The following is a 12225-nucleotide window of genomic DNA, read 5'->3' as shown; positions in this document are numbered from 1 at the left end:
AGATCGGTCCTTAAACTGAAACCGGTCATGAACATGTAGTATCCTACAAAAAATATAACATATATCGCAATGCTATGTAGTAATTATGTGAGCCTTCAGACATAATACCGCATTTTAATTACATAGATGTCCCATTTTGAATAAGTTTCTCGGTGGTTTAAATAATATGCTAAATATATAGGCTACTTATAATAGTGATACAGACATTCGGTTTATCACATCAATCCAATCTTATACCTGTGACCCCACACCCTGGAGATGCGCAATTGATATCCGTGTCCACAGTAGGACATACCGGAACAGTAGGACATATGCAGATAGTGTGGTTACATCCAGGAGTGCCCTTATCTGTCAGACTTGGTACTTTGGGTGAGGCGCAAGTTACATTGTCTTCTTTACATTGACAGATTTTCTCAGCGCAGCAGTCTTCCGAGGTTTGACCTGGTTTTGGCACGGCTTCTTGGTATTCCTCACACTTTGGTGTGGGGCAGTCGCAACCTTACAAATAATATGAAATAATCTGCCAAAAGAAACTTAAAACCAGATTTTGGTGGTATATTTATTTTTATTATATTGAGTTGGACTTTTGGCGATTAGGATTATATCACCATCATATGGCAAATTCTAGATTCTGGTTCTGTAACCGATTGAACTCAAATCCAATCTGTTCACTAGATTGAATTCGGTCAAAAATTTATCGAAATTTCGTTTCTAAATTTTGTATGACTCCCACCAATTGGTACTAATATAATATGCAAAAGTCAAGAGGGTCACATAAAACGATCCATGGTGTGTTTCCAGGGTGCGTAAATATCTTCTTCTGCAAAATACCTGAAATATATTAATACCTATTTTCAAACTCACATCTCTCTTCCACGCATTTTTCTTTATTTTCATCGAGGAAAATCATTCCACTGGGACAGCTACATCCGTTTGCATCTAAGTCTGCACATTCTCCGAGAGTATTTCTATTTGCGCATGTTCTCGCCACATCGCATTCGGTGACACATTCCTTGAAAATCTGACCCTTTGCACATGTGGGAGCTGCAAAATTCATGAAACTACGTCACGTCACCTATACATCAGGAGATAGGTCAGGTCTCACAAAAAACATTCTATTTGAAACAGGAACTCTTGGCACAAGTCATTCACATGCTGGAAATTATCAACGATTCAACTATTATTTACCCTTGAGATCGGTGGAACAGCTATGTTCCAAGGTTTCATGTAGTAAAACTAATGAATTTTAATTCTAGTTTTAACAATCTAGAGGAGAGCATTATTTAAATGTACCTACTCATTAATGTGAAGTTACAAAAAAAAAAAAAACTGGTAGAAGAAAATTGGTGATTAATATTTCTTAAATTAAAGTATTCAAGCTTTATACAAGCTTTCTCTCTCTCTCTCTCATCCAATTTTCGTTAAATTTGTGAACTTTTCATTCAATCCTTTTCGTACTTGAAATGACAAAATATGTTCTCAATGCGATAATCTTGTTTTAGACAGATTTCTAGCGAGAATAAGGCAATTTCCCAATTACTTTATGTTGAATAACTCACTCCCTCGAATTGAGTTCGAAATCTTAAAATTCGGGTAATACAAAATCCATTGTAAAATTTCATTAGGTGTCGAAATTTAGGAAGATCACATGCTAATTCAGCACATGTGGATTGGTTAACCATTTGGAGCTTTGGAAAATGTGAAAATGTGAGATATAGTGTGTGAATATAGTGTATCAATCATTCAAATTATATTGCTAAGCTGTGAAATTGAAGACCTTACAGATACAGATACCATGATCAGATGGCTATTTTGAATACTTACTGCAGTTGAATGCTGTTCGCCATTTCACACATTTTCCGCAATTTTCCGCATATTCAACAAAGGAGGGGGTCGTACAAACAGAACACTGTAAAATTATTTTTCGTGAACATACGACATCGCTGTTAACTAGCTATAAAGCATAAATACAAGATTCATCAGCAACCGAATACAAACATATTTTTGTTCAACCATGGTGAACAACTGTAACATTTGGACCTTGAAGTTTGCCAGAGCGTGATTTGGAAGTGGTAACAGCTCATATGGTGACCCACTCTTCCTTCCTTTTAGATATATGAGACAGCTTTTTAGGGTAAAGAGTTGTGGGCCATCCAATACATATCATAGCGTCATACAGAGTATTTGCAGTGAAATCTCGGTATAAATTCCATACCGGTGGTAGAAACTTCAATTTAAAACAATCAGATCATGCTTTAAAATTTTGAGTGAAGTCACATCACTTTTATAAATATGGAAGGAAACAAACATAATCCACAGTACTAACTAATGCTAAACAGAATTTTAAGCACAACATGAAGTAGGCCTATTGAAACATCTTACATGAGCAACTGATACTCGATAATCAAACATTTGAAAAAGTTTACTAGAAATATGTGCTACCAGTCTGACGACTACTGTACACAGATCACATAACAAAATCTATAACTTGATGATCACAGTCAACGCAAGATCTGGGTTTACATTAATATAGGATGAACTGGACAGAAGATTGTTGTGTATAACAGTATAAGGCATACATAAATTCACCTGATATGCACGATTCATGGGCTACTGTAAAACATGAACTCACTTTTTTGTCATTGTTTTGATCAAAATGGCAGCTTCTTTCAAATTTATCCGGTTTAATTGTGCAAGTCTTGTTCAAGATCGCGTTCCGCAATTCCTCACATGGCTTATCGTCGGTGCACCTTGTGCATCTTTCTGGCAGTTCTTGCCCAGTTCTGAAAACACATAATTTGCTTGCAATTCGCAAAACTAAATTCGCAAGTGACCATCAGGTGACTATACACATCAGATTTGAAATACAGAGACTGATGTTACAAAAATATATGACTGAAATATGCATGTTTACTGGGTCTTCAGCAAAACCATGTTAATGGTTGCTGAGCTGTGTGTGATACAGGCATATGAATTCGTTAAAACTAATGACACAGACAACTGATAACTATGGAATGCCAGATCCCTCATATACAGCAATATACCTTTCATGAGAGAGGATCTGCTGTTACTTTAAATAGCTAAACCAGGATGATATGTTAACCAATCAAAGAAATAATGGTATGCCTCTACCTACAAATACATTATACACTATTAATCACATTTACACATTATGTACAGAGAATCATAGCTAGAATACTGAATTTAATTTGAGAAGACAGACACCATTACTGCAGTTGGAATATGCAGCGCTTAATCCAATGGGGCCAGATTTAGAACAAACCATTTAGTGCCCGTGTCAAGCAAAATCATCGTTTCATGAAATGGAAAATTGAACGTATAGACTGAACTACCGAGACCAGTGAAGATATTGATTGATGCAACATCAAAAATCAGTACTAACTCCAGTGCCCCGAAATGTTACTAAGACAAGGCAGATGATTTTTCGAGAACTTTGTCATAAACACCAGAAACTCCCAAATCAAATGGGCAATGTTTCTTACTTTCTAAGCTGGTCGCATGTCATGCACTCTGGTTTCTTGGACTCTTTGCAAGGCAAGCAATTGTCTTGTGTCTTATTATGAAGCCAGCTGTTGCCAAACTCATCTTTGTCATCTGTACTGTTCTCGTGACTAGTTTCAAAGTCGTCGTTGCGGTCGTTCGAGCAAGTTCCTGAATAAGAAGGATGTAATCAGTTTCTGAATCGGATTCGGATTTTGAAAATGATGGTTCAAAGCAGTCGCTCCATTTTTGCACTGGTTAGGAAGGACTCTGACATCACGACGCCATTTCTCGTCTCTGCACAATGATTGATATGTGTCGTCGTGTCATTGATTGGAATTTTGTCCTTTTCCGTATTTCCAAATGCCCAAAACATCTTGTGATATTCTCGACAAAAGCACTAGTTTACATGGACGATTTTACCTGTCAGCTACATCAAAAGGTAACATGTACGGCCACTACAAACACATTTGCGCAGTAAATTGATGAAGGAACATCTCCTACAGCCAGACTTGGACAACTAAAAAATTTTCAGCTCTTCCATATTAGATTAGAATTAGAATTACACCACACCACACCACACAGTGTATTTCAAATTATATCATAATTAGAATTACTGAATTTGCAAAAACTTGGATATTGAAAGAAATTGAGAATGAGAAAGAAATACAGCTAAATCAAGTTTGGTTCATATCTAATCACAGTGCATTCCGATACCCAAGAGAATGGTTAACGTCTGTACACCAAGCTTGGCTCGTTTTGTACTTCAATAAAATATTACTTCTTTTGTGGAAACCATGCCCACCGACTATGTTAGTGAGCACGGCGTTGTACTAACGTAAAATTTTAAAAACGTGGTTGCTCAACTGTGTGGCCTATCTTATCCCGATATTGCATTCTTGGGCCCGCGACCTCTACGAAATTTGAAAAGTGACCTGTAATGCGTTTTGAGTTGGCGAATAGCGACCCCTGCATTATACATTTCTCTTGCATGGCTGAAAGCCTTGAGATGAGGAAAGCGATTTTCTCTTTTCCAACAACTCAAAGCATCACAGTCCAGGCTCTCACGCTCTGCTGCGAAATATCTTTCCACTTCATCGTCTCAGAATATTTTCCTCTGCTTAGATCTGAAGCAATTATCCTCTTTTTTCTTGATGTAGTTGAGGGCATGAAAGTGAACAAGCTTGTATTAACTATCTTTTTTTCTTTGTTGCTGGTATGTTTGTGATCGAAACTAGAAGGCTGTTCACAGACTACAAGCTACTATCCTAACATGGCTATTATTTGTCACAATATCACCGTAAGTATTTTGATGGCGGCTTGGCACCCGATTTCTCTGCGCGAAACTCACTGCAAAATGCCACGGACAAAGAGGCATTTTCAGGAAAACAGTAAATTAGATTAGAATCAAAATTAGAGTATAGAAACATTTAACTTAGAGCATAGAAACATCTCATAAATTAGATTATAACTAGATTACTGGCATTTTGCTGTAATTTAGTGAAATTGACAACTAGAATTATCTAGTTGTCCAAGTCTGCAAACACCCAGGGCTGTAACAGCACTTCGTCAGGCCCCCCCCCCAAAACGTTGGTCTCGGGCCCCCCATAGGGTGATAAACCGCCCTCAGCCTCTACGCTATTTCCGCTATTTATCATCTGGATTAACTCTGTGTAACACTGTCTTGTCTAGCCCCGCGAAGCGTAAAGATTTTTTATAATTAATGATTGAGTCGGTCAATATGATCGACTATTGCATATATATTGCTATCAATTTTTATCCTCTCTCTGCTCACGTATTAAGATTTACTGGTAGAGCGGAGTGAGGTGTGTTTGAAAAGGTAGGACCACTCATCAATAATAATAATTAAACATATCTGTAGGAAGGAACGAAACAGTACTTCGTCAGGCCCCTTAAGAACTTGGGTCTTGGGATCCCATAGGGTGATAAACCGACTCTCCCCCCTCTATCACGTTGTTCGCTTTTACCACGTAATTAGTAGTATTATTTAGTAAGCACGCGCCACGCGCAAAAATTTTCAATGATTCATAATAAAATCGGTCAATAAGATCGAGAATTGCATATATATTGCCATCAATTTCTTGTCCTCTCTGCTCGCGTAATCAGATTTACCGGTAGAGCTGAGTGAGGTCTCTTGGAAACTGTAAGGCCCGTAAATAATAATTAAACATCTTCGGGCGGGCGGACCCGGTGGTATGACTTCGTTACATGATGTTATTTCGTGACCTCCGCAATATCAATCGCATAAACGTACTAACACGCACACGATTTGAAATTGGTATTTCTTCACTGGCATATAAATTTTCTCGTGTGGGATGTTATTTGTCTTGTGAGGTTCAGATTGCCAAGACAGGAACATTCGGCGCCAGTCATTTAGGCGCCTATGGACATTGGACAAATGCACTTATATGTATCGGCATAAGCGCAGTACTTTTCGGCCAAGGTTTTCTCGCTGCCGATCGTTCTGGCACATCTCTTGGAGTCGCATGTTACATTACCTAAAACTTTAGATCTCGGTGTGACGTGGCGCGGTAATGGCCAACGCCGATATGCCCATTTCTATAAACCTTGCGTATTTTTTCTTAGGTGAAGAGTACCCAATAATCAAGAAGTCTGGCAACCAGAAATCGCGCCCGGCGCGAAAATTTTTTGAAAAAGCTGCATAAATTTTCAAAAAATACTCTATAATTTTGCTAATTTATGAAATAATTTTGGGCCCCCTTCGAGCTCGGCCCCCCCCCCCCCAATTGGGGGGTTTGGGGTGCGACAGTTACGGTCCTGCATACACCTATGTTCTTTTGCGCTGCGACAAGCAAGGATACTCAACGTGCCCGTTCTATTGTTAATAAGCCAGGCAGCAGCAACCAGCCGTTCGCTATGGGTACTCAATTCAGTACTGCAGCATTACGCCTTTAAATATCATGCGGATATATGAAAAGAATAAAAATAAGAATGCTAAATGCAGTTATTGATTATATCCAGGGATTGCACATGTAAAAATCTGTTCATGTTGTGCTAAAGTGGCTTCACTAAATATGTACTGAAGCAAAGCAGAACTGCTTTTGCAGCTTGTAAACTACTTCTCAAAACAGTTCAGCGTAAAGCAACGTGTAGCCATTTGAATTCTTCCCCTTGTCAAAAATGTGAAAGCTTGACTAACGAAGAGACTCTGAGGTACAGAACTTCAACACACTATAGAATAATACACTGGTATTGAAATATACTCGAAGAGTAACTCGCCAGGGGTGATCATACGCAATTAGTAGAGAATTGAGAAGAACTTTGTAAATCAACAGTCGCATCACCAAATGTGACGTCCCAGGCATAAGATTGCCTACTCTGTAGTACTTAATAGTTGCTGACAATACCCCTTACGAGCATCAGCCGAAAAACATTCGGGTTCATCTCAACATATATACACCATTCAATCGTACAAGACCAACGAGTTTCGAAGCTGACTTAACCCATGTAATCGAGCCTTATGACTGAAGTTAATTCTCCGCGACTGTGTCAAGACATATCTGTTACAACCATTTGAGAAAGATGAAATATCCAACGATTCACTAGACAAGCGTCCGGTTTCTTGATTGGTAGATTGTGAGTTCAATCCCCGGCCGGGTCAGACCAAAGACTTGATTAGTAACACTGGTATCAATGACTTCTCTGCTTGGCGATCAGCATCACCGGGATAGCACAGAGCAGTGTTGCAAGACTCAGAAAGCCATACAAGGCTACATCTATACTTTTTTGTACAGAGGCATATGCACATCATGCACTCATGGTATGTATATGCAGAGATCTTGAGTATGTTTATCATGAGTCGTGTATATGCTGCAAAAAAAGCATAAGGACAAAACTATACTACATCCTATTCCTATTCCTAGACACTAGCAAGCAGATCTCACCACAAAGTCCGACGGTGTTGTTATGCAGTTTGCTCATTGGTACTTTAATATTGACATTCCCGATGCCGTCAACGACACGGTAATACAGAGTCAAAGCAATGGGTGAGATGCGTACGACGACTTCGCCAGTTCGACGTACAGAAACACGGACGTCTCGCGTTATTCGCCGTGGTAGGCGTCTCCGTGGAGTTTGTACTCCGTTGATTTCAAGCTGTATAAAGTTTATGTGTCAGTACATATTACTGAAAGGTCTTTGATTGAAAATTACTTTGTTATCAACTCCGATCACTATTTTTATGCCTTTCCAGTGAATAATGACGTCTTTGAGACAACTTGCGGCTTTCCCACCCGGACTACAGCCTTGGTTGTCGCTGAAAGAAAGAGCGATCAGAATATATTACAACCTGACGTGGTCAGTAACAAAGTACTTGTACCGTTTCGGAGTACTTCAGTACTGAAATAGGTTTTGCCTGCTTTCATTACTTACTCAAGTTATCATGCTTTCAGACTAATTCCACTTCTACTTGAACCATTTTTAGGTTGAACTGCTTACTTGTACAACAGGTAATTTTAGTTTGCATCACTTCTTATGGGTGAATTCACCATGAAAATCACACCGAAATAACCCTCTTCTCACAGTAACTAAATATGTATTTGATGATTGCATATATTTGTAGTGTCTTTAGCCATTTTGAGTTTGCCATGAATATATAGATGTTGTAATTTTGAAAGCAGTCACTTCCGATCAACTGCAAAAAGGCATTTGATTACTCAACCAAATCTACTTTTTTACATATATATATTTGCTGATGCTGCTAATCAGAGACATCATAATGTCTCCTAAATTGGCAAAATATTACATTTGTGGCATGAGTGCGTCGATTCTGGATGCCTAATCAAACATCTAACTTTTTATTCATATTCGACTAAATTCAAAGCGCTCTTCATCTAGCTAGCTAGATATCTAGGTGCAGAATTTACGAAATCCCTAGCATGAATTCATATTCCAATGTCTGTTGAAATTAATAAGATAAGTTTGTCATATCTTCAATACGTGGGCTTTTGAAGCATATGCCAATACATATAGATCAAAACGTAACTCACCCGATGATGTGTAGATCATTGGAATCCCGATACTTGACTAATGTGTATTGGCACACTCCTTGAAATTCATAATATTTGCCATCGAATGTGTTGTAATGAGGGTCACCATAAACTCGACATTCACCTGAACATTAAATTAATTATGTGGTTTCTAGTACCTATCACATGTTGTGGTTCCACATTGTGGGTTTTGGTTCCGAGATGACTGTGAGTTATATTGAAAATAGAGTTGCATATTTGGCATCTCAAATCTTAATGAAATTTTCCTACAGACATCCGACAGTTGTTCGTTTTCATCTCCATTCACATACCTTTACCAATTAACAGTCATCCTGTTGAGTGACCGGTGCCTTTTCTTGCCCATTTTACAGGCAACTTAATTAGGGGTCGTCTGAAATCACCACCGTGAACCGTTGGTACTAAAAGTCTTGGTACCAGGCAATGTGTGCAGTGCACACAATATTAGGATTCAATAGAGAGATCAGGCCAACATGGTATTAAAATATCAATTAGTAGATGTATGTGAAGAATGAAAGGGGCAGTAGTACTCCGGAAATGTAAAAGTACTTCATGTCTGAACAATTCTAGGTTTGCCTCAACGTCATACTGTCTCTCTCTCTCTCTCTCTCTCTCTCTCTCTCTCTGGTATGCAGGTCTGCCCGAAGCAGTAATAGTGAGGGCGATGTCAAAGCACAAAATTATAAGAAGTCTTACAATTGCATTTGTATGTAGTGCAGCATCCGTCCCGAACTGGAAGTGATCCGAAATGTTCTACATCCTCGTTGATGCATTTTCTTGTATTAACACCGGCGCAGGACACCACGTTCTCTTTGTTCACGCTGCACGTGTCTTCATCGCACCGGCAGAATTCATCGAAGCATTGACTTCGTGAAACTAAATTGCCATTCTAGGAAATGGAGGAATCGGTTAGCATCTACGAAGAATTCGGTAGAGTAGCGGAATCAATAACATCACACTCTATCAAAATTACATGGGTGTTTATTCTCACCTTTAGAAGGTTAATGACAATCTAATAGTATTTTGTTGTTGTTTAGGGTTAATGGTGTTTAGCACTTTGACTTTGATGAAAAAACGCCATGCAGATCAAATGGCACTGAGATGCTTACATTAATCATACTGTAACCCACAACGCTAACTACTACACTGCCACTCTAATGTGGAGTGTTTTGAAGCTTGATGCTTATTGGCAAGAAAAATCGGAATTTCCCATTGACAAAGTTCAAGTTACAGTGAGAGTCTAATCACTTTCTATGCATTTATGCACAAAGCGTTAATCGTAACAAGCGCACGACCGAATGAATTATTAGGATGAATCTGCATTTTTAAATGCGTTATTGATTGATATTTATTGGGAGAAAAACAAAATTTTGCTCTATAGACAGTTCGGAATGAATAAGAAACTCCAAATCTTTTATTGAGTCTTTTAAATATTTCCCACAAGGGAATGCTGACGATGTTCTTTTCCATTCCCTACTAGTTCCTGACAATTACCATTGACAAACTTGTGCAAGCCGAAAATATTCGGGTTCCTTTCAATATGAATATACTATAACAAGGAATGCATTAAAATGTATTTACGGTGTATTCTTTTCCGTTGTACACACAGGTCGGGTTGCATTTATAGACATGGCAGCAGTCATTAGTTCTGTCTGAATCGAGTCGAATTCCCGCCAAGCACGATGGGCTTGTCGGACAGAGAGTTGGGTCACAAACGCATCTAAAACATGAAACGAGTTCACCCCCACAAATGCGTCATACTGCAAAATTTGTTGACGCACTTCTTTTTTGGGCAGCAAGGATCGCTGTCGTCTGGCATGGTCTTGTAGTATCTCTGACACGTGATATTGGGTGCTTTTTGTGGGCAGAATTTCCTACGGTCACTGTCGATAACTGGGTCTGGACATGAGGCTCTTTCACATTCCTGCAAAATTCAGAGATTTGAGGCCAGAGATCAGTTGCTTAACTATGAAAGTATAGGAAGAGTGGGATGATTAATATTGTAAAAGCTAAGCTATTCCCCTTATATATCTAACATGAAAACATGAGAGGGCCTAATCAGTCCCACAATGTTGCTAAATCATGGATCCATTGTGACGTAAAGAATCCGAGATGATATCTGCACGTCACCTATAATATCATGCAATGTTTCACCAGTTAATGAACCCAATCCTTCTAACCCGATCCTCTTTTCAGCTTGATGTGTGTCACTATCAGGCGTAACGAGTAGTTTGTAGTGCTTTCAGAAAAGATGTAAATATGTGGTTCTCAACTTTTTTATCTTCGCGGACCCATTTTGGACCATCACGGAACCCCGTGGACCCTCAAAGTTTTAGTTCCAATTTAGCTCTATTGTCATGCAACCGTCATCTGTCCTGTGCAAATATCAACTGTAGGCTAGTGATAAACAGCAACAAAATGACTTTTCTTAAACACAACATCACAATCTAAACTATGTATAAATTGGAACACTTTTATTATTTCACAGCAAATTCTGTAGCTAAATTTCTTGAACTACGCAGTTGTGTTGAACATCCGCGCCATGTATTTGATATGAACGAGTGCCGAAAATCTATTTCCACAAAGCTAGGTGTTGTATTGATAATGATCAACGCTTCCGACGACACCTTTTGGTATGATCGCAACATATATGGCACCAAAATTAGGAAACAGATTTTTAGTGAACATAAAACGTCCAGCATAGTCATTTCTATCCAGCAGGTCCAGCTTGTCATTTTTTTTCAAAACCCCAACAAAACATCTCTAAACAGCAATATGTTTGTATCAGTAGGCTATTGGCAATTTGACAATTAAAATGAGTTTGCACGGTAGAATATTTCATCTTAGATGGCCATTCTGTTTATGTGAGTTATGAAGTTTTAGCAGTTATGAAGCAAAACTGCCTCGAGATTACTCTAATTAAAAAAATACAAATTAGGTTATTAACCATTTGCAAATTTGAAGGTTTTGCGGACCCCATGAAAATGCTTTGCGGAGCCCGGTTGAGAACCACGGATGTATATCATTTTATATAACAGGTTTCTATGTAACCTCCTGATCATTATATTGATATTGAAGAACTTTTTCATTTTTTGATGCAGGTTTTGGCCGTAGCAGCTTTGCTTTAGACTACTTTAATTCCTATACCAACTACTCTACAGGCATGGCATCCCTTGACAACAATGATAAAAGCGGTCCAGAAAGCAATACATTATTTCCCACATGCAGCTCTCATTGTGACTAGAACATACATACATACATACTGTTTTGTGATCCGCAAATTTAACAGTTTCAGAATTCCTAGCCTTCTGTATAATGCCAATGACTTGAATACCTAAAAGTACTATTCCGAAATACTTAATAAAAGCCAATGGGTTGATATCTTTAGAAACCAAAAATCATCGTTGAACACAGTCGGCGATTACTGGAAGTTTGATTTACCATATTGACGCAATCGCCATCAAGCCACCTTTGTGAAACATTGTACGTCTTCCCTTTGTGTGTGCATAGATTGCATTCACACTCGAAGTGATCACAATCGCATTCATCAGTTCTCTGAAAAGACATTTTTACATCATATATTTGGCTTTGGTTCCAAATAAATTTTTTAAACCATACACAGAACTAATGTGAAAAGGGAGTTATGAAGTGGATTTTAAGCACAAATGGTACAAAA

General features: G+C 38.5%; 1 protein-coding gene across 1 annotated transcript in view; it reads right to left on the bottom strand.

Moving 5' to 3' along the window:
- The window catches only part of LOC145458923 (uncharacterized), a 112938-nt gene that overhangs the window by 65387 nt on the left and 35326 nt on the right, over positions 1–12225 (bottom strand). Inside the window, exons 36-47 of the mRNA XM_080337435.1 lie at positions 11991–12104; positions 10331–10473; positions 10131–10269; positions 9246–9438; positions 8532–8655; positions 7696–7798; positions 7428–7638; positions 3504–3672; positions 2633–2783; positions 1825–1909; positions 865–1044; positions 238–498 (exon numbers count right to left, since the gene is read on the bottom strand). Coding sequence (XP_080193561.1) covers positions 238–498; positions 865–1044; positions 1825–1909; positions 2633–2783; positions 3504–3672; positions 7428–7638; positions 7696–7798; positions 8532–8655; positions 9246–9438; positions 10131–10269; positions 10331–10473; positions 11991–12104 — 1873 coding nt within the window. The remainder of the gene's footprint in view (positions 1–237; positions 499–864; positions 1045–1824; positions 1910–2632; positions 2784–3503; positions 3673–7427; positions 7639–7695; positions 7799–8531; positions 8656–9245; positions 9439–10130; positions 10270–10330; positions 10474–11990; positions 12105–12225) is intronic.

This window comes from Botryllus schlosseri, chromosome 16 (genome assembly GCF_051294905.1).
Source record: "Botryllus schlosseri isolate E-star chromosome 16, Bs_hap1, whole genome shotgun sequence".
Lineage (NCBI taxonomy): Eukaryota > Metazoa > Chordata > Ascidiacea > Stolidobranchia > Styelidae > Botryllus > Botryllus schlosseri.
The sequence above is the reverse complement of the archived record's forward strand: the minus strand, read 5'-3'. Positions and strand labels throughout refer to the sequence as shown.